At 35.2% G+C, this 23,305-nt stretch overlaps 3 protein-coding genes across 8 annotated transcripts; 2 read left to right on the top strand and 1 right to left on the bottom strand.

Moving 5' to 3' along the window:
* Positions 1-2,435: 2,435 nt before the first annotated feature.
* LOC125491783 (uncharacterized) lies at positions 2,436-3,571 on the bottom strand. Its single transcript, XM_057396265.1, has 2 exons — positions 2,885-3,571; positions 2,436-2,480 (listed from the first exon to the last, which is right to left on the bottom strand). The coding sequence occupies exons 1-2, from the start codon at positions 3,569-3,571 to the stop codon at positions 2,436-2,438; spliced, it is 732 nt and encodes a 243-aa protein (XP_057252248.1).
* A 3,547-nt stretch (positions 3,572-7,118) lies between these two features.
* LOC104898172 (probable serine/threonine-protein kinase PBL11) lies at positions 7,119-12,190 on the top strand. Of its 3 annotated transcripts, none has more exons than XM_010685211.4 (5): positions 7,119-7,513; positions 8,626-9,293; positions 9,425-9,682; positions 9,986-10,105; positions 11,234-12,190. In XM_010685211.4, the coding sequence occupies exons 2-5, from the start codon at positions 8,667-8,669 to the stop codon at positions 11,855-11,857; spliced, it is 1,629 nt and encodes a 542-aa protein (XP_010683513.2). In that variant the 5' UTR covers positions 7,119-7,513; positions 8,626-8,666; the 3' UTR covers positions 11,858-12,190. The 3 variants fall into 3 exon arrangements, with proteins under 3 accessions (XP_010683513.2, XP_010683512.2, XP_048504057.1); XM_010685210.4 differs by having other exon boundaries at positions 8,623-9,293; XM_048648100.2 differs by lacking the exon at positions 7,119-7,513 and adding an exon at positions 7,718-8,400.
* Positions 12,191-17,160: 4,970 nt separating this feature from the next.
* On the top strand, positions 17,161-22,477 carry LOC125499420 (transcription termination factor MTERF4, chloroplastic-like). Of its 4 annotated transcripts, none has more exons than XM_057396253.1 (3): positions 17,161-20,683; positions 20,756-20,830; positions 20,954-22,477. In XM_057396253.1, exon 1 carries the CDS (start codon positions 18,472-18,474, stop codon positions 19,660-19,662), a length of 1,191 nt encoding a protein of 396 aa, XP_057252236.1. In that variant the 5' UTR covers positions 17,161-18,471; the 3' UTR covers positions 19,663-20,683; positions 20,756-20,830; positions 20,954-22,477. The 4 variants fall into 4 exon arrangements, with proteins under 4 accessions (XP_057252236.1, XP_057252234.1, XP_057252235.1 ...); XM_057396251.1 differs by having other exon boundaries at positions 20,946-22,477; XM_057396252.1 differs by having other exon boundaries at positions 20,939-22,477.
* Positions 22,478-23,305: the final 828 nt, after the last annotated feature.

The raw sequence follows: 23,305 nt of genomic DNA, 5'->3' as shown, positions 1-23,305 counted from the left end.
TCCAAGCACCACACTTGGCAAGATTCGAACCCCAAAAACTTTAATTAGGATTTAAGATAAGAGTCTTGTCAAATGACCAGTTACTGCTTATCGGTTACGCATTTCTCAAGTTAGCTTGTGCTATATCTATGTGCATGGCTTTGGACTTTAGTAGCATCACATGCGAAAGGCGAAAGCAACCATGACTTGTGACATAGTGACATTAGTGACCATATATATTGCACAATGTGTTGCCTGGCTACTTCAAGAGCACGGCCCGTCAGATGCTTGTTACAAAAGGGCTAAGGCCCTTAATTAATAAACTGGCTACCACCCCCAATTAACAAGAAAACTGCTTCCAAACTTTTTGAAATTAACAAGAGAATGTGACGTCTCTTCTTGCAAAATCCTGCTTTTCATTTTTTGCTAGGCTTAGCGAGTGCGGCTATAACATAGATCACACAATTTATTACCTTAATGACATGATGCAAGTGACAAGTGACATCACTACAATTTAAGAGACAACAAAGTTATCTTACTACTTCCTCCGTTCTAAAATAAGTGAAATATTTCTCTCGAAAAATTCTCACATTAAATAGCGAAGTGTTTCACTTGTTTCAGAACGAACGAGATAATTTTTTTAAAAAAAAGGGAATATCCAAACTCTAAAGCGATGAAAGCCTATCAAATTTGAAACTGAAACCAATCTAAGTCATCATCGATGTTGGCTCTCAATTTTTTAACTGGCTACCAATTGGAATCAATTTCGGAATTGATACTTTAGATTTTGGTCATTGGTATATGTCGAATATCAGATTCAGTATCAATTGATATATGGCGGTCATAATATCAAGTGTTATGCCTATTTTAGCATTTCTATTTTCCGGAATTTTAGCTCCTATTAGTAAAGGATCCGAGAAACTTTCCAGTTACGTTTAACATGTTTTTAATAGATATATGTATATGAGAAACCTCATATTTCACCATAAACACTGACCAAGTTGGTCCAATTAGATTTTTTCAAAGAGAGATGTCATTAATTGAAGACCAAACGACATCTACAATAAGTATTAAAGAAAATTAAGATATAATCAGACATGATCAAATCAAATTCGTCTTCGAAGAAACTACAATGAACTAGATCGAGCAACAAAGCGCAACCCCTTTATATCTGCTTAATCACACAATTATTGATGGGAAATTCTATCATTCTGACATAGTTTGGGGAAGAAAATTCTTGATTTAACCATCTTGATGACCACATATGAATTTTCAATATCTTGATGCTGATAGTCTTTAACTTCAACCAATAGAACAATCTCCCATGGCATTTTTTTTAAACTTCCACGTTGGAAGATGATAAAACCAAACTCCAAACTCACATGAAACGAAAAAAATAACTCAAAAATTGGGTAGAAAACTCTCAAAAAGAGAGAGACTGGAAGATTATTAATAATAAAAATGAAAAGGAAAAACAATAATTGGGGACTTAACACCATCGAAAGGATGATGGTAGCCCAAACTAGAAACAAATGATTAGTGTTTTTGAGGAGGAATAAGAGGAAAGAGGGGAGATAAGAAGGCTAGGGTTCTTTTCCCCTCAGTATCATTACTTCAAGTTAGTCCAATTAGAGATAGATAGAAAAACATAATGAATGAGAATTAAATTTTAATTTTAGTTATAACTTTAATTTTTTGCCAACATATCAATAAAAAATATCAATCTAAAAAGATGTACAAAAACCTTAATACAATTCCCATCTAGTTTTGGCCGATCACATATCTTAAGACACGATTGGAATCGAGTATAGTAACTTCAAAAATCTGATCCAACTCACTCTTTAAATATGTTGAGACCGAAACCTACAATTGAACCATACATACATACATATAATATATATAGAGACAGAAAGAGAGAGATGGGGTAGGATCCACAAAAAACTAATATTAAGATGAAAATAGAAAACCGACATTTTGCTCACTTAAATTTTTTTTGCTCATTTTATGTTTTTTGCTTATTTTATGATTTTGCTCATTTTAAGAAACTTTTGTTAGAAAATTTTCGCTCATTTTACGAAGTTTTTGCTCATTTTAGAAAACTTTCGCTCATTTTACGAAGTTTTTGCTCATTTTACAAACTTCTATTCATTTTACGTTTTTTTTTTGCTCGTTTTATATTTTTGCTCATTTTATCATTTTGCTCAAAAACTTTTTGCTTATTTTATTTTGCGGCTTTTACCATAAGGAGTGATTTTCATGTGATCATATTCCTATATATAGGGTTCCAACCAATCAACCATATGATTCTTAAAATTGAATCATACATGCCCAAATCACCTCCCGAGTCTCGACTATATAGCTCTATGGTCTATACTCTATACACCATAAAATACAAAACAAAACAAAAAGGAGAAAAGATGCCTTCCCCCTATATGGCTACAATTATATGCCCATCTTTAAGATGTTGGTACATCACCCAGGAGGCCAGGGACGACTACGGACTACCATGTACCAAGTATGCGATATAAAACAGGATCATTAGAACTCATCAAAGTCTGATGAGATATGTAGAGCATTTGATGCATTTATTCCCATAAATTTTACTTTGTTGTTCCATTTGTCTCAAACTTGATACTCTCATGTTGCAGGGTCAGTATTTCTCTATTTAGATGAATAGTCCAACAGAGATCAACTCAAGTATCATCCTATGATCCTATTATTGACCTAGAAGCTTGAAGAATCAAGATATTAATGGACATTTATTTTCGCAAGTCCGATCCATTCATCTTTCTATCTAATGCACATTTGTACTTTGTTTGGAAATCAATGCATATTTATACTTTTTTTTTTTTTTTTAGGGGAAAGAGAAGTGCATTAATCAAAGGGACAAGGTGTCCATAAGTACATAAGGTGTTACAGCACTAGGACAATGACGCTCCCAACATTGCTCAACACCAAAAGGCACTACTCTAGCGAGGTTATGGGCAACACAATTCTCATCCCTCCTAACATGAGAAAAAGAAACAGAAGAAAAGCCATTACACATAGAAAGAATATCCCCAAGTATTGCATCCAAATCTGAGAAGAAAATTGCTGCTTTAGTTAATCTTTTGGTAGCAGCAAGAGAATCAGACTCGAAAATCACATCACCATACCCATGAGCTTTGGCCAATCGGGTTGCCATGTAAATGGACTTACATTCAGCTACCTCGGGAGGCCAGTAGGCACGCACACGTCTAGTTGCAGCAAAGCATACCTTACCCTCCAAATCACGGGCTATCACACCAAGGCCCACCCAGCCTTCATCAGCCAAGCTTGCATCTGTATTCAGTTTAATAGCGCCAGCAGGGGGAGCAAGCCATCGGGCGGGGCTCTGAGTCGTAATGGGTCGGATTCCACCATAAATCCTCATCGCATAGCAATTAAAGTCATCAACTTGTCTCATGATTCTCTCGCACACAACAGGGACCGGATGGCTCGTATTCTCAAAGACCTTCTTATTTCTTTCACTCCACACATTCCAAAGGATATAACAACTCTTTTGAACCACCTTAGCATCCATCTCACTCCATCTGACAAGGGAATCACACATGCCTTCATCTTCCACCCCTTGTAATAACATATAACAACCCAACTCTTCCCACAATTTTAGCGATATCGGGCAACTATAGAATAAATGTGATTGCGTCTCATCCTCTCTAGCACAGCAGGGACAACCAGCTTCTTCAACAAGGTGACGTCGCTTAAGGTATTATTATTCGCATTTATATAACACATCTTTGTAATATTTGACTTTTTGACGTTGTATTATAAAATAAAATTTTACCATATTGGAAATTTCTTGTATTATATTTTATACTAGCATTTTTTGCACGCGATGCGTGCTTGAATTTTTTTCAAGATAGAAACTCGTTTTTTTTCGACGTGTGTAAAAGTCTAAATTTGAACATTTGACATACAAAGTATAATTGTTTTTAGTTACAAAATTTAATTGGTTTAGTCTCTGTCACTTAAGTCTCTCACCAGTCTTTTTTTTTTTTTTTTTTTTTTACTTTTCAAAGTTAAATTCTATGAACAAAATAGAGATTTTATTGAATTTATCTATGATTTCTAATATTATAATTTTTTATTTGATTTTTGAATTAAGTACACTACTTCATATATTGTGAAGAAAGTGGACACTTGGATTTCAAATCAAATTTTTGTGAGTATGTATTGACGTTGTAGTGTATTGGTTGTAAGTTAATTTTTTGGTTTTTGTAAAGTTTACTCATTTGAGTGATTTGTATAATGTAAATTATGCAATTATATGATTTTAGTTGACTTGTGAGTGATTGTTATAATTTTATTTCCAGTATTTTTATTTGAATCTCCCTTTGGTTTGTAAGTAAATTTATAATTTAGAAAGGAAAAGGGGTAAAATAGTCTCTTCATTCGGGGACACTATAACTCCCCCCCTTATAATAGAGATAATAGAAGTGATGATTTTTGAGAACAATGAATTGTAAGTGAATTTTTGAATGTTTTTGTATGTATTGACGTCCTAGTATATTAGTTTTAGTTTATAAGTTAAATATTTTGTTTTTGTAAAATTTCCCGATCATTTTCGTGATTTTCGTGATTTTTTGTGATTTTCTCAATTATATGGGTGATTTGTAAAGTTCCCTGATATAAGTGATTTTTGAGTGATGTTGAAATTTAATTTCCGATGGCTTTGTTAGAACCCCCATTTTAGTATTGACATTCATTTTGTAATTTAGAAAGGGAAGGGGGGTAAAATAGGCATTTCAAAAAAGGACACCATTACTCCCCATTCCCTTATATAATAGAGATATAAAGTTGAGGTTGCACACTACGTGTGCATAATACCCTTTATTTATCTTTATTATACTCCCTCCGTCCCAAAATATAATTCCCATTTCCCTTTTTTCACGGTAATTTATGCAAGTTGGGATTGAAAATATTTTTTGTTTATTTAAATAAATGTTGTATGGAAAAAGATGATTTTAGGAGAGAGAATGAAGATAATTGGTCAAAGAGCATTAATTGTAACATTGTGGTTGAATAAACAAAGGAAAAAACAAAATTCAAGAAGCAAATAAATGATGGGACACGATTTTTCTAGGCAAATTACGGAAAAATGTGGAACTAAATATGGAAATGGGAACTATATTTTAGGATACCCAAAATAGAAATGGGAACTATATTTTGGGACGGAGGGAGTATCTCTTAATTTGAGCAAGAAAAACCATGTATCAATTCGATACTAAGATACTAGACAAATCTTTTTTTCCTCGATAATATTACCACATAATAATATGGTTCTCTTTTTCCCTAAAAAAAAAAAAGGTGTATGATGGAACCTCACTAAATGTGTATGCAGTTCAATTCAATTCCAATATACAAATTCTAGATATTCTCTATTATGAGATTGTGGCATCATCTTGACTTGCATCAGCTTGACTTCTTTTTTTCACTTATAAAAGTGTCTTCTATTCAACTTATCAAAATTCATTAAAGACAATAATATGTTAAAAGTTATTATAAATTACCTCAACTTATCTAAACCTATTCGAATTCATTAATTTCGGATTAAATCAAAATAGGTGCGTTGTCTTCAACTTATTGGCCCTGAACTTATCTGTACATAACTTATTGATGAACCTGAACTGAACTTATTAGAACTTATTAAATCTGATTGGACTTGATTCAGCTTATTGGACCTGATTGAAACTTATTGGACCTGATTGGAACTTATTGACCTGATTGAAACTTATTAGACCTTATTAGTCCTGATTGAAACTTATTAGACCTTATTGGACCTTATTGAAACTTATTAGACCTTATTGGACCTGATTGAAACTTATTAGACAAAGAAATTGACAATTAATAACATAAATCCCCTAACGTGAATACTATCCCTCAAAATTTATTATGACGTAATAATTATTAATATTCGTCCTTTAACAAAAAAAAAATTATTATTAATTGTCTCTTATGATAATTAATTTAACAAAAAAAAATTACTATTTATAATATATCTAATAGTCTTGTTTTGATTTTATAAAGCACTAGTAGAATATCAAAAGTTGATTAGCATTTATTGCTAACAAGTTAAAATTGGCACATGTGAAAAATTCTCACTCCACTTTCATTTACTTGAAGGTACTAGAATGCATTAACTCATCCTAATCTCTCACTCTACTTTCATCTCTCACTTGTTACTTGTACCCAATTACATATTATGCATTATCATAAAGGAGGGAGAAAATAAAAAGAAAAAAAAATCTCGTATATCACCGTAGCCAAATATAACGTGATTGAAGAGGGTGATGTAGAAGCTGAAGAAAGATACTCCGATGAAGAAAGATACTCCGATGAAGAAAGATACTCCGGTGATGACAATGAAGCAATCAATTGATAACATTTATATCTTTCATTGTTATTGGTAACGAAAACATGTTATCTCTAGTTATTTAAAGACGAATTGCAAATTATTGTAATTATAATGATTATTATTGTTAACCTTATTTATTTGACCATGATTATAATATTATTTAATAATAATATAATCAGCTAATAGTAATATAAATAATCAAATAATAGACAATAATACAAGTATACTACTATACATTGTGGTACTTTAATAAAAAATTCTAATAATAACATAATCAGCTAATAGTAATATGAATAATAAAATAATAGACAATAATACAAATATTTAATAAAATAATAGACACCAATACAAGTATAATACTATATAACCATTGTGGTACTTTAATTAAAATTCTAATAATAACATAATCAGCTAATAGTGATATGAAATTATGAATAATAAAATAATGGACAATAATACAAATGTTTATTGAACATTGATTATTTGGACCTGATTAGACCTGATTGGAACTTATTAGACCTTATTAGACCTGATTGAAACTTATTGCACCTTGTTAGACCTGATTGAAACTTATTATCCTGATTGGACCTTTATTGCAATTTATCTGAACTTATTGGACTCGAAACTTAATTTGTTTAAATTGAGGAGAATGCAGTCTAAGTTGAACACAACCCAACTCTTCTCTTTTTTTTCTTTTTTTTTTTTTTTTTTTTTTTTTTTGAAGTGACATAACCCAACTTTTTAAAATTTACATTTCTATGCATCACCCAACCAACTTATTGAAAATTGTAAAAAAGTAAAAACAAAGATAATAAAAAAATCTGGTCTTTCTTTTCAGTTTTCAGTCCAAAGCCACGTGTTTCCTGCTAATTAAAAATACTGAAAATGGAGAGAAGCCTGATTTCCTTTCTCTCTTTCTCTCTCTTTCCCCACTTCGAAACTTCTTCAATTGTTACTAATTCTTCCCTTCTTTTTTTTCTTTCTTTCTTTCTTTTTCTTCTGTCATTTTGAATAATCTCTTATGACCTTTCCTCATTTCTTCTTCAGCTTTCATTTGACTTGTTAGGTTTTGATTTTCTTCATCGCCATTTTTTTTTTCTGGGTACTACCCAAGATCATAACTTTCTCATTAATCAGGTACTTTTTCACTTCCTACTTCTTTGTTTTTTTCTCTTTCTCATACTTTCAGTAATTTTTTTTGTTTTTCTGCTTAAATTCTGCTGCTTTATTTTGGTGAATTAATTGTTCAACTAAGATGGATTGTTTTTATTAGAAAGTTCATGTTTTTCAGAGAAATTGAGCTGTTTAGTTTGATTTATTTCATTGATTAGTTACTCCTTTATATTGGGTTTTAAACTTTTAATGCTTTTTTGAGGTTTTTGTATTTTTTTAGTTTATTTGGGGAGGTTTGTTTTGTTGAAAATTCAAATTTGTGTTCTTGTTCTTCAATTTTATACACTTGATGATTTTGTGGGTAAATTGGATCTGGGTTCTTTTTTTTTTTTTTGAATAAGTTGTTGATGGTAATAGTGGCTAATTTGCAGGTGATTTAGCTTCTTTTAACTTTAACTTGGCGGATTTTTTGGGGGAGTTTTAGTTGAATAGATAATAGCACTGACTAATTCTTATTTGGAATTGCATGCTTTTTAGTGGAGTATTTTGTTTGCTTGTGATACTTTTCAGAATTTATGGGCTTTTGGTCTGTTTTAGTATTGAGTGAAGATAAAAGGATTAGATTTTACTTCCTACTATTTACCTTTTTGTTTGTCTATCCTCTTTTACATTAGAGGAGAGAGGGACAGCATGATGGTATTGCTAAGAAGCAATGAAACCATCTGGTGTAGTTAAGTGAAAGTTCGAACCTACATACGAAATTTATCTGGTTCAATGGCTGTCGTGAACTCCGTTGATCTAGTTCCTCCAGTTGTATGTTTGATTAGCAGCGAACGAATCTTTACCTGGTTCTCAAGTGTTGTCTTATAGGATATAGGTGATATTGCTTGAATCTGGACCTCTATCCTGAGGTAACGCCCTACGTTTTAGTCTCCTTGGCTTGGAGTTTTGTAGCTTTCATGCTTGGATCGTATCTACTGTTTAATGCTTGTCCTAGACTAGTGCTATATGTGGTTCTCGTAGATCAATGCCTGTAACATATTTCCTTGTTTTGGTTTGGTGAGTTTAAGTGTTTGACCTTGAGTCCCAATGGTTGTTTTAGCGATGCTTACTTTATGATTTTACTCATCCAGCAGGCTTTGAGATTGAATTATATGCTTGAAGGATTGTGAATAAGATGGGTTGTTTCACAGTCTTAAAAGGTAAAAAGAAGAAGACTGAGAAGAGTGTACATATTAAGCGTGTACTGCCTCAGGAAAGTACTCCTACAACCCTTCCTGAACCTCAAATTGGCAGTCATGCATTACAATCAGCTCCTCCGAGTTTCCGCACCAGAGGACAGCCTGTTCAACCTACAAATAAGTTGACATATAATAGGATGCGTGCACTTTCTGCACCATCTAGCCTTCATGGGCCCGACAGAGAGTCGTCATCAATCGAATATGAAGAGAGAGAGGAGTTGAAATCCCATGTACAATTACCGCAAGAACAAAGGTCACCTAGTCCTCAGCCTCTTCCACTTCCTTCACCTCATGGTTTTGGCTCCTTTAAATCTACAGGCAGCTTTAAAGCAGGGAGTTCCAGTGGCCCTCTAAATGCTTCTGGTCCATTGCCACTTCCTCCATCAGGATCACTCCGGAACTTCTCCTACGAAGAAATTTCATCTGCCTGCCACAATATCTCATCAGAAACTTGTACATCCGAGAGTCTCTCTTCAATTAATTTTAAGGCTTCTTTTTGTGATGTTTCTTCTAGTGCTAGAAAGATTGAGGCCACTGTTACCAGATTTTACCCTTCAGCTCAGGTGATTTGAAATCTTTGTTGTTCTATTATTATGTATAATCCTTACGCTCGTGTAGAAAATTTTACACAACAAGTTCTATTTTAGGATTGGTGATACTAAGTTACTAACACGCTAATTTTTGGGTCTCAAAGGGTTTAAGGGAATTTATGAATGAGGTGAACACACTTGCATCTCTTCAACATCCCAACCTATGTAAGTTGCTTGGTTATCACGCGCGTGAAGGCTCTGACCAGAGGATCTTGGTCTATGAAAGGCTACACCATGGAAGCTTGGATCAGCTTTTATATGGTAGATCAGCTGGCCCTCCGATTGATTGGAATACAAGAGTAAAAGTAGCGTTATGTGCTGCTCAAGGACTTACCTTCTTACATGAACAAGGTCCTTTCCAGGTACTTCCGAGTTGTGACCTATATATTTCTTTCTGGCAATGTTTAGATTAACGGAATATCTTGCGTCCATAGGAGTATTTCTATATTCTCAAAAGCACATTTAGCCTTTGAATTTATACTCTGAAACTTGCAAAATAAAATAATCCATGACAAGATTGTTTGCTGTATAGCAATCAAGTTTAGTACCATCTTGGGGGTATAAGTCACTGTTGACGATTTATGTTGATCTAATGTTATTTTTGTTTGTTTTAGAAGTTTGCATTATAGCATAGCTGATGAAACTTATCATTAAAATATCTGCAGGCAATGTACAATGAATTTTCTACAGTCAATATACAGATTGACAAGGATTTTAGTGCAAAGCTTTCAGGATATGGTTGTATTGGTCTTCTTCCAGAAGCAGACCTCTCCAATGCCTCTCCGGTGAGTGACCCTGTTAATGCTCTATGTTTGAGAGGTTGTAAACTTGATGCTGATCTACATATTTTTGTCAGTATTAATGATGACGATTGAGTTTCACTTGCTGTTTCTGCTGGAATTCTTTATAAACCTTTCTGACCATGAGTTGATTTGAGAAGATATCAGTACACCCTGCTGCAGACTTGCAGCTATCTATCGTAGTTTACTTTCTTGCTCAATCGACTATTTTTTTGTCTGTCCTGTGGAGATGAGGCCTTGTTCTCTTGATGTTTTGATTTTAGGAAATAAGGCTCTGATGCATCTGTTCCTCCTAAAATTACGTTTAATATCTTGCAACACTAACTGTCCATACCATAATTCTTGGGTCTCTATTTTGGGTGTTCCATAATATTGTTCCTCGTGAGTAATTGCAACTTTGCAAGTTAATGTTATAAGTTACTGATGATCATCACATTAGGGGTGATTTTTAATTCTTGTCTTTGATTATTTTCAAAGCTACACAGCTATTTATTTGATAGATTTAGAAGATGAAAGAATCCCAAAAGTAATGGGACAAAGACACAAAGTGATGCTTCATTTTTTCACTAAGGATGTGTTCTCTACGAGTTGAGATCAGGTGTCCCATATATTAATTTTATGTCTCATATTGTGTCCCACTCTCTCTACATTTGCCACCTCGTCAATTTAAAACGAACTGCCTTGAATAGGCAAGTGAATGAGGTGGCACACAATGAGAATAATTTGGGGTACTAGATGAGACACCATATGGAATAGGGAATCTCTATTGGTTCTTTGCACCATAACATCTGTGAATATAACTTGTCAGACCTTATTGGATCTCATCAGCCATGATCTCAGTACATGCTTACACCAATTGAACCTGATTTGCCCTGATTGGACTTGATTAGCCCTCAAAAGAACGCTACCTGATTCTTCTCTTGCGTGATGTTGATGGATAAATAGGATGATGAACTTAGTTATATGCCACGACTTCAATGCGTTCCTTGAGCAACCATGCCACTGAGCCTAAGTTTGATTGGACCCTCCTTTGATATATTAGCATTTGCCATATGCTTCTTTCTTGTTAATAGTTATCTACAAGTATAATGAATTTTACTACCTCCTTTTCAGGCACTAGGAAATCTTTCTGTGGAGACTATGGAGAAAGGGATACTCACCCCAAAAAGCAATGTCTACAGCTTCGGGATCGTTCTCCTTGAAGTTCTGACTGGCCGGAAGAACATGGATAGTCGTCGATCGAAGGAGGAGAGGAACTTGGTCAAATGGAGCTGGCCATTCCTAGCCGATGAATGTAGGCTCTCCCTAATAATGGACCCACAGTTAAAAGGGCGATTCCCCATAAAAGCAGCAAGAACAGTTGCTGATATAGCACAAAAATGTCTTCAGAAGGACCCTTCAGAAAGACCCACCATGAGAATCATTGTAGAGAACCTCAAAACCATACAAGACATAAAACATTCATGCCGGTTTCCTCTCCAAGAGCCCGGAACTGTTGCCGGAAAGCAGATGTTTCGATCACCCAGTCTTCCACCTCGACAAAGTTACTCTCACCCGTCACCATCTCAGGCCTATGCCTCTCCCATCTCCCCAACAAGGCCGCTCACTTTGCCCTTATCACTTCCTCCTCGAGCTTGCTCTTCACTTGTTTCATTGGACGAACTTGAACTGCAAGAGGCCCGCAAATCATCATCATCATCGGCCGTATATCGAAGGTCTAGTGTTGAAGGGTTCTAATTGTTGATATCTTGCACATATTTTCATTTTTCTTCACCCCTCACCCTCATGTTCCTTCTTTTTTCCTCTTTTTTTTTGAGTCATACATGATTGATTATACAGTAAAGATATGGTGTTCCCCTCTCTTTCCCTCTATGTCCACTGTCTTACCTCATGGATAGCCTCAGAGGATGGTGGTTTTGTAGATATTGAGTGTAAGCCCCTCTAAAATATTCTGCATCTTGTGAGAACTGTGATTTTTCTGGGAGTATTTGTCAATTACAACCTATTCAATGTATCACTTTGTGATTTATAGCTTCTATATTTATAAAAAGGAAGTTGTATATTACTACCTTTTCGAGCATTTCATAATTACAATCGCTACCGAAGGATTTTTTTCGGAGGAAGAATTATTGAAATACTTCAGAGATCAAAATGTATATTATTACGTTCATTTCTGGGAAAAAGAAAACGCGAGGTATTAGTAGTAAACGTGAATTGTTCGAAGGCAATGCGCCTTCATATACGGCCACTAAGGGCAACAAGAAAGACAATGCGCCTTCATATCGTCCGGCCACCAAGGGCCACAAGAAAGACAATGCGCCTTCATATTGTCCGGTCACCAAGGGCAACAAGAAAGACAATGCGCCTTCATATCGTCCGGCCACCAAGGGCAACAAGAAAGACAATGCGTCTTCATATCGTCCGGCCACCAAAGGCAACAAGAAAGACAATGCGCCTTCATATACGGCCACCACGGGGGACAAAAGGCCACCATGGGCGACAAGAAGATAGGGCGCGTAAGAAGGTGAAGTACGTAGTAATTGATAAAATATCCTTTTATCTAACTAGTCTTTGGCACTTAATTTTGAACTTAGAAAAATGCAAATTTTTTGGCATGGACTTAGAAAAAGCTAAAAATGAAGCTAGTCATAAAATAGAATACGTAACAAATTTTTTTGAATGGTATAAAATGTTATGGATGTCATGTGTATTACTATTGCATGTTGGTCAGTTGGTACCACCGCAAAGTCGTAATGTCTTATGTGGACCAAATTATGGTTGGATTTGGACGACAAAAGGAAGACTACTTCAAGTTGCAGTTATACCAAGTCAGCCTACTCAAGTAAAATTGAATGAAATAAGCAACAACTGTCAAAGATCAACGAATAGGGCTCATTGAGTCATAATAAGGCTCCTTCATGCTTCATCTTTTGACCAATATTATAAGCTTTTGACTTGATGAAAAAGTAGGAGAAATCCCTATTCTTGTGTACTTTTTCTTTTTCCATTTGTAAAAAAAATTGGATAATTAATATGGATGTGAAATACAAGTTTATAGCAAAATAGAATATATAATTATTATGTCTAATAATAATAGTAATTTTGTGAAATATAAAAAAAAGGAAGAAGATAACATATACTTCCTCCGGTCTTTATTAATTTACGCGTTTCTTTTGCATAACGTTTTAGGAGAAACAATGTTGTAGGACATAGAAAGAAAGAAAAACTATTATAATATTATGTTAAAGCTTAATTTTTTATTTTTTTTTGATACGGAAAAGAAACTTAGACTTGACCCCTAATCTGGAGGCCAGCCTAAAACATCCTTACGGATGATAAGGGAGAAATCAATACAATAGGGAGGAAACCGATACAAAAGGGAAGGATAGTCGTGCGCCTTCCTAGCCATAAAATCCGCTGCACAATTAGCTTCGCGAAAACAATGAATGAACCTGCACTCAAGAAACCGAGACACATCAGCACTAGCATCTGAAACAATGTTAGAAATTTCCCACGGGATTTGCCAAGACTTTTTCATAGAATTAATGACTCCTAGATTATCTCCTTCAATGATGAGATGAGAGATATCCAAAGAGAGAGCAGCCTTAACCCCTTCCCTAAGAGCCCAAGCCTCGGCCTGAATTATAGACACATGAGAGCCTAAAGCTTTGCCACCAGCAAGAAGCACATCGCCCACACTATTTCGAATGACAAAACCAAGGGAAGCATTACCATTGCTAACCTTAGACCCATCAAAATTCAGTTTCAAAAAACTAGGGGAGGAGGAGACCAAATAAGGTTCCTACCAGACCTAGGAGCTTTAGGGGCAATGTTCTTAGAAACGAGAGAAAGGGAGGGATGCTCAAAGTCTTCGCAATTTGTATCAATCCAGCTACAAAAAAACTTATTAATTTGAAAACTAGCTCGGCGGGGAGTAATGCCTTCATAATTAAAAATAACTCTATTTCTAAAAAACCAAATAAACCACCAGACAAAGGAGAATTTGCTAATATCATCAGATGAAGAAACAAACTTACAGGCGTTAAGCCAAACACGAAAAAGAGGCTAAATTAGAAAAATCAAAGTCGGAAGGAAGCAGAGGCCAATCTCCACTAGCATGGAGACAGGCAAAAGTGTCTAACGTAAAAGGACACTCAAAACACAAATGATTCAAAGATTCTGGGGCATTACTACAAAGAACACACTGTTGTGGGAGAAAAATCTTGCACTTTTCAAGTCATCCTTAGTGGGAAGCCCATCATGACAAGCTTTCCACAAAAAGTTTTTAATCTTAGGAGGGACACTAAGCTTCCAAATCCAATCAAAATCCACCTTTGCAAAATTAGGATTTAGCAACCCTTGTGCTAACAAGTAGCCAGATTTCACAGAATATTCTCCATTAGTTGTTAACTCCCAAATTATGTTAAAGCTTAATGTATGTGCGATGAAAGTTAGTGGTCCCATTTCTAAAATAGAAAAAAAAAGAAATAAGTAAACTAATAGGGACATCCGACATCCCAAAAAGAAATACGAATAAACTAATAAAGACAATAGGTAGTATATTGAATGTACAAATGTTTGTGTTTGAGATTCGAAAATGGTTAGAAGAAATTAGGCGAAGATGGGACATGGGAGAAGGTTGATGATGTTTGAGGAGATTTTATGATACTTCTAGGGTTTTTGGAGATAATTCGTGTGATTTTCGGGAAGTTGATTGTCTACAAACTGATGGGATGTTCCATATTAAAAGGGAAAATAAGATAAAAGATTGAGTGAGTTTATGAAATCAGCTTGTGACATTTTAAATCCTTTAAGATAGGATTAACTACACAAGTACAAAGGGAGAGACTTTTTTATAGGAAAAATTAATGTGAATAATCCTAATTTTTACTCGTCTTTTCAAAATAATCTCAACTTTGGATTATTTCATAATAATTTTAACTTTTGAGGTGACCTCCTCAAAATAAGTCAAACTATCTTTTTTATTGCCTATACTAATCCATTTCAGGTCTATAATATATTGAAAATTAATAGTTTGGAGTGTTTTGAGAAGATACTCCCTAAAGTTGGGATTATTCTAAAATAATTCAAAATTAGGTTTATTTTAAGAAGACTGATGAAAGATGGGATTATTTATGTCAATTTTTCCCTTTTTTATATGTCCATATTTGTTAACTCATGGCAAATTTTTCTTTTTGGCAATTCAAAATTGTTGTTAATAACAAAAAAAAAAATGTACAAAGAAGCAAAAAAACACACCAACAACACAATCAGCTTACACAGAGGCAAAACCAAAAAAAACCTAACACAGAGGCAAAAAAATTCAAGTATCAGTATACAAGTAAATGCCTATCTGCTTCTTTACAGTTACAAGCCACTCTAAATATTATTTCCTTTACCAAATTATGAGGCTAATATTACTTCAAGGATCAGATAGTAAAATTTCCCGTGTTAACCCATGATAATCTTTATAATGGGGCTAACATTACTTCAAGGATCGGATAGTAAAATTTTCCTTGTTAATGCATGAAAATCTTTATAATGGATTTAATCTTCATAACTTTGGAAAAATTGCTAATTCGTGACAATCTTTATGACGAAGCTAATCTTTTTTTTCCTTAATTTTTACTAATTGTACATGTAGATCAGTATCCACAAACTCAACTTCGACAGCTCGTGTAGAGAGAACTCCTCGACAGGAGGTATTATCATTAGTAAAGTCCGACGGCGACACAAAAATACACTTCAATCTCAGGGAAACCCCAACATATTTAGCGTAAGCATTAGCACTCTACAAAGATCTCCAAGCTGCAATTAGTCAAGGCATCGCAAGAATCATAATCAAATGAGACAACTTACAGGTGGTTAACTTTGTTAAAGGCTATTGGAACACTCCATGGAAAATCCAAAACATCGTCGACATCAAATTACTTCTTCGACATTTTGGGCACTGGAAAATTAATCATATCTACTACGAAGAAAATAAATCATCACACTGAATAGTTAATATAGTACATCTTGTAAATTCTACAATGTATACCAATACTTGTAATAATTCACAACTCGATCCTCTTGATTGTTCAAAGTGATAAGTTAAGTGTTTCCCTCGAGAGAAGAATCTCGTGATTGAAATTTTTTTCTTATCTACTAAAAGAAACATTAATTGAAATTACAAAGAACTCTTATAGCATCCCTTGTGGCAAAGTTGAAATGTGACATGTTAGGTCTTATTCTTCTGGATTGAATTAGTGAAAATTGAATTCAGTTTAGAGAAATATACTTTTCTTGATCCATATGAGTCACGAAGGTAGTACAAGTACAAAGAAGGGGAGGAGTGATTCAAACTTGTGACATATCGTTCACAGTACCTCAATCATAAGTTCATAACCGTTAGAGCCAAGACATCCTTGGTAGTTCAGAGAAAAATATGCATGTAAGAATAAACATAGGGTGTGTTATATTCAACTTATTTTTTTTATTTATCAGAACTTAACTATAATTGTCTAAACTTATCTATTAGATCTTATCCGAACTTATCGGAAATTATGCTAAACTTACTAAACCTTAGTTGCGAGTGTGTTAAAGTTCAGATACTAAGGCTCCGTTTGGTAGGGCGTAAAACGTTTTCCCGGAAAACTGTTTTCCTCTATTTTTCAGTTTTACATTGTTTGGTTGGCAAAAGAGTGTAAAACCATTTTCCTTTGGGGTAAAATTGCTCCCCCAATGATGGAAAACTATTTTCCTTTCAAAATGAAGGGAAAACTATTTTCCTTATCTCTCTTGTACACTCCACTTAGGCCTGGCAAAAGTTGACCCAACCTGATAACCCAACCCGAACCCGACCTGAAAATAGCGGGTTTGGGTTGAGTATTTCAACCCGATTAGTTAAATGGGTCGACACGAACCCGACCTGAAAAATAAATGGGTTAGGTTAAGGTCGAAATTTTCAACCTGAAATTGACCTGCCTAACCTGAATTTTTTAATGAGTCAAACTTTAAATGTTAGAATTGGGCCTCATTTAACCAGCCCAAATCTTCTTACTCATATTTCTTGAAAAATAACCTAACCTAACTTACATCAACAAGCCGTCATTCTCTCAATCTCTCTCTCTCCTCTTCGTTCCACTCCTTCTCAGTTCTCGGCCCCTCCTCTCCTTCTCAGTTCTCAGCCCCTCCTCTCCTTTATGCTTATATGACCGCCATGAAAACCGCCGCAACGCCGTCAATTAAGCGTCGTTGATGTGCGTGAAGTGATGTGCGTGAAGTGAGAGGTAGAAACTAGAGAGAAGGCGCAGGTCTTGATTGAAGAAGTTCATATGACCTAACTAATTCTTCTGTGCTAATTCTTGCACTCAGTATCTCTATTATCTACTCTCTCCTCTTCGGATTACAACTTGCTGCACTTCAAACGATTGCTCTTCAAGAAGCTTCGCTTGTTTCGTTTGCTTCAATCGACCATAGCAATTCTCCTCCTTTTTTTTCGTTTAAAGAATGTTTAAATTGCTATGTATGAGTGTAAGAGTGTTTGTGTGTGTTGTTGTGTTCATTTTTTTATACTACTCTTTTACTTTATTTTGATTTTATGTATTTTGCAAGAAGTAATCAAGAAGTAGTAATATCTATATTGAATTTTCTGTATTTTTTAACTTACGTTTTTTTATTTTTTATTTTTTGTTTTTTTCTCTGTAAATTCTGTGCCTACAGATGCTGGTACTAATATTATGTATTTTTGTTCAAGTTCTGCCATTTTTTTCTCTAAAATACTTGTTTATCTTTTGTATAATAATCTTCTAAAAGAGCAACAATATTTTTTGTTTGATTTTTTTAGAGAGTAGAAAAGCCTAAAATCAGGTTATTATATGGGTTAATGGGTTCGGGTCAAACTGAAAAAATAACAACTCATCAGTTCAGGTTAGCCCACCAAAAAGTACGTTAAAAAAATCAGGTCAAGCAGGTCAGGTTAGGGTCGACCCGATTAGTTGCAGATCAGGTTAGGGTTCTTGTTTTTGACCCGATTATATAAACAGGTCGGGTTCAGGTCAGGTGTTAGTCAACCCGATTATAGGTGACCCGAACACGAACCTGACCCAACCCGACCTGATTGCCAGGCCTAACTCCACTCACTACCTCCTTACTTTCTCTTTCATTTTCCTTTCATTTCATCATTTTTCTTACATCGAACCAAACAACGGAAAACTAATTTTGGAATTGTGTTTTCCATTGTAAATTGTTTTCCATGAAAATTATTTTACACTGAAAATGTTTTACACCTTACCAACGGAGCCTAAGAATTTCCATCATTTAAATACTAGAAATTTTGTTTGGCTTTCCCTCCACAACTGTTTAACGAGATGCTCAAAGTTCGGTGCTACTACAACAATGGCGTCAAAACCCTTAACTTCGTCTCCAATCTTCAACAGCTTCTACTCTACACAACGCCATCATCAATCTCAGAAAAACCAAACCCCCCTTTCGCAAATTACTTGGTCGAAAATCTAGGGTTTTCCAAGCAAAATGCGCGCTCAACTTCAACCAAACTCGATCGACTCCGTCAAATTAGAAACACAAAGAAGGTGAGTTCCTATAAATTCACCAAAAAGGCTGATTCTGTTGTTGAATTTCTTAAACAAAATGAATTAAACGATTCCCAGATTCGAATTGTTGTGTCTTCTTTACCCCTTGTTTTGTTCTCTAAAGTTGACAAAACCCTAAAACCTAAACTTGAGCTTTTTCTGAAATTCGGATTTTCGAAATCCGATTTCGCTGAGGTTGTCTCTGTTAATCCATTTGCATTGCTAAGTTGTCAATTTGTTCGTGCGATTGAAGTTTTGAAGGATGTTTTGAGTTATGATGATGATGTAATTTCGATTATGACGAAATCAAATTGGACAACAGTTAGCAGTATATGTAACAATTTGAAGCCTAATGTTGCTTTATTGTTGGAGTATGGAATCCCCATTGAATCAATTCGTAAACGGTTTGTTCAACGCCCGTCGCAGTTTTTGAGGAAGACTCAATATTTTAAGGATGTGTTGATTAGGGTTGAAGAAAAATTGGGTATTCCTCGTGATTCGTTGATGTTCTTGCATGGTCTTTCTTTGCTAGCTAGTTTTACTGAGGAGCTTATTGAGTCGAAATTTGGAGTGTTTGAGAGCTTTGGGTGGATGAGATCGGATGTTGTAGCTCTTATTAGGCGAAATCCGTATTGTTTGGCGTTGTCTGAAGCTAGGGTTAGGAGGTCATTGGAGTTTTTGATGAACGAATTGGGGTATGAGCGTGATTACTTGGTATCTCATTGTGCCTTGCTAAATTATAGTTTAGAGAAGAGAATAATGCCAAGAAATAAAATCTTGTTGGCTTTGAAAGAGAAAGGTTTAATCAAGATGGATTACTCACTATATTCTTCTTTATTGTTGAATGAGACACAATTTTTGAAAAGGTTTGTGTTACCTTTTGAGGAAATCCATGAAATCTATGCTAAACACACAGGTCGGTCTGCTGTGAGACCTTTAACCGAAGGTACAGTGGGAGACGAAGCCTAAGGATGAAGCTGTTGGTTTATAGAGCATAATGCAAAATGTAATCAATTGCATTTTGCAAGTTGGACCATCTTGCTTCTTACTATCTGCATATACAAGAACAGCGACAAAGCCTTAATCCCAATAGGATGAGGTCGGTTGCATAAGTCAAGATCTTATCCGCTATGGTCATAGGAGATAGAATTTCACTCGTTTTTTTAGTGATTCTTTGTAGTGATGGAAATGAAAGAAATACTTTAGTAGTTTAGTGTTTTTGGCTTTGTCCATGATTCTTCTCATCAAAGTATCTTGTTGTCAAATGCTGGTTTTGCTGTAATAGATGCTTGCCTGTTTCTTGAAAGTTGCTGTAATAGTTGCTATTTGTAGTTTGATATTGTAATTCTGATGTCATCTTTTGTGCCTTTCTTTTGTTATCCACTTGTGAAATTTTCCTCAAGTTAATTCTAATGGCAGTCTTCGTATGGTTTCTTTTATTATCCACTTATGAACATTCCCATTTCACTATCTCTGCTTCGGGGCGAAGGGGGGTGATTACTTGGAAAGTCTTGACGACATCAGCTTAAACCTGTCGTTGGCTAACAAGCCTGGAGCTTTTTAATATTTCAGCTTTAGATGACAATGTATGAAATAGCTCACTGAAATTTGACTAATAATTAGGACTTCTTTTCTCTGGAGGGAAGGGTTGGCCAATGAGTTCCCTGAAAAAATTAGCCAATGAATTCCCTGAAATTTTCACTAATACTTGGGACTTCTTTTCTTTAGATGCATGCTGTTTCCCTGTATTAGTGCATAGTTGAAAAATGGGTTGCTGAAGAAACTTACTCTATCGTACATGATGTAATTCTTTCTTTTTTGCTATTGTACATTCTGTTTCTGTTGCCTCATCAGCATTTCTTTTACGATTAATATGGTATTTGCAAAGCCATCCCCATTACTGTTGAGGGGAACCGTCAGAAGACTTGTTCAATGTATTTCAATTTGCTCGGAAAAATTATGGCTGCAATTTGGAGATTTTTGCCTGAAGGTATGGGAAATTGGGAAACTCTGCAGTTTGTTTTTGGGGAATCACTGTAGCTGATCTTGCCTTTTTGTGCAGATGTTGGTTAATATGATCTCTGCGCTGCCTCTACCTCTTGTTGCGCTCTTTCTGCCGTCTAAATTCTCTTAAAAAGTGTGTGCTTTCTTCCTAGTCTTTCACTAATAAAGGGTCTTCCATATATATTTGAAGTAAAAAATGTCACTGAGAAAAGCTAGCTTGCAGCCAATTAATTTTATATAGTCAAAAGCCTTGCAGAAAATTATTGGGGAGATTTGAATTCTACTGTCAACCTATGTAGCAGAGAAATGACGAAATTTCAGGTATCAGCGATCTTTAGGCTACTTGCACAGGCCGAATTTCAGGAACGGAAACGGCTCAGTTCTCAGCCATTTCATGATACGTAGTTGTAAATTCCTCTTGTCAGTAATCCCGTCTGGGACCTGTTTCTTACATCTTCTCTTATCTGTGGCCTTGTTTCCACCAAAGCTAGGTGTTCTACTGAGTGTTGCTGGATTTGCAGTTTTAGTATCTTATCCTGTGTGCAGATTTAGCAATCGTGTTTTCAAGCCCAGGGTTTAATTTTGTTGCAATGGATGTCAAGTCACAACTCAGCAGTTTTTTTAGCTTTAGTTCAAGTGCTGGTGCTGATGGAGTATAAGAAAGCAAGCTGGATTTGATGACTTTGTTACATGGTGTCAAAATAAAGCCGCATCGTATCGTAGCGGCTGTGTCGTAAAGGATTTCAAATCTACCAAACCCATACTACCCGCGTCGGAAAGGTGTGAAAAAAAACCCGTGTTCTAGGCGGGCTCAAGAGATATCTCATGGTTTGCACTGATATTTAGCGCAGGGCCATTTCGTACAATTCGAGACCCTGTGCTAAATGAGATCACAAGGATTGATATTTTTTGGTGAATAGGAAGAGGTGGAAGAGTCATTAATGGGTTTTCCTTGGAGAATAGGAAGGGACAAAGTATAACACCATATAGAAATTAACCTCTTTGATCTGCATCAACATTACACTCTATGCTTCACAGTTCACATTACCCGCATCACCATGACCATTACCTCGATTGTGACTGAAGCCGCATTATTGTCTGAGCAACTGCTGTTCTTGTTTGAATTTCTATTGGTGCTTAATGATACTTGGGACTTGCATTGGCAACGTATTCTGGCGAAGCTGCTAAGTGCTTGTATGCAGGTCTTTGCGAAGCTCTTAAATTTCTTGTACAAGGTTGGACGAGCACCATTAAGCACAAAAGCAAGTACTGGTTAATTTTTGGACTTCTTAGATATGAATTTGAAGCTGATGAAAATGGCGATTATGTAATGGGAAAGGCGAAGAAGCAGTAATATAAGTGGAGGCCACTAGGCCAGCTTATTCGAAAAACACCGGCTACTGGCCGGAAAGTAACATAAGAGTGGCAACTGGCAAGGACTAGATCAGTAATTGAACCCCTATGGCTATGAGTTCGTCATGTTCCCTTACCAGCAAATGCTAGTAAATGAAGAAACACATGTTTTGGAATCATATTTTCTCATTTCTAAACATGGCAAGCCTACGACTGTTGAAGAGCTTGCCATTATACTGTCTCTGCACCTAAACAAGGCTCCTTTCCTCAATCGTTTAATGTGCCTTCGCACTAATTAATTTAGTTTATTTATACTATTTATTTATGTTGGTTTTATCACTTAATTACTTAAACGCATTTCTTGTAGTAGTAACATGTTCAAAAGACGTTTCCGTCATCGTCCTATAATACTATTATTATTTCTTTCTTTTCCGCTTTGAAATTCTGAGGTGTTATATAACGAATCGAGTACTCATGCTCGACTCATGCTCGTTAAGATTTTTAACCAAACTCGAGCTTGAGCTAAAACCAACTCAAATCGAATTTTGATCGAGCATTAATTGAGTCAAGTTCGAGTTGTTCACAAACTGCTTAGATTAGATTATCACTTTTATCGTTTTTTATTCCATAATTTGTGCCGAAATTATAGGAGCTTTTCGAACACTATATATCACGTTAATCATGATTTTTGTAGTAGGTGAATAATTTGCTACTTTATTGCTGATTTATTTCCATAAGTAGGACATCATCATATTCAATGACCAGAAAGGCGCTGGAAATGGCAAACACAATCAACGAAGACACGTGGCAAAATGGATCAGGGAATGCCATGTAGGATGATACATCTATATAGTAATATTTTAAAAGGCGTGCGAAAGAAGGTCTATGTGCCACGTGGCGCTCTCCCGAGTGAGTTTTAGTCCATGTAATTTATGTACAATAAAAAAATTTAGAAATTGCATAGTATAGGATTTGATCCTAAGATCTCAAGTACATATACTAAAGTCTTAACCACTAGACTAAAAATTTAGAAATTGTATTTAATGTTATTATCATAAAGTGTTATATTAATAAATGAAATTTTTTCTTACCCGGGGCATAGCCCGGGACTAATAACTCGTTTTGTTTTAAAAATATACTACCCGTCTTTCAATAAGTAATACATTTCCTTTATATTGATTTGTTACAATCAATGACACCAAGTTTAATTCCTGATATTGTTTTTTCCAAAATCATCCGTAAGGATGCTTTAGAA

Source organism: Beta vulgaris, chromosome 7 (assembly GCF_026745355.1).
Source record: "Beta vulgaris subsp. vulgaris cultivar EL10 chromosome 7, EL10.2, whole genome shotgun sequence".
Taxonomy (NCBI): Eukaryota; Viridiplantae; Streptophyta; class Magnoliopsida; order Caryophyllales; family Amaranthaceae; genus Beta; species Beta vulgaris.
This window is presented reverse-complemented; position numbering and strand designations above follow the sequence as displayed.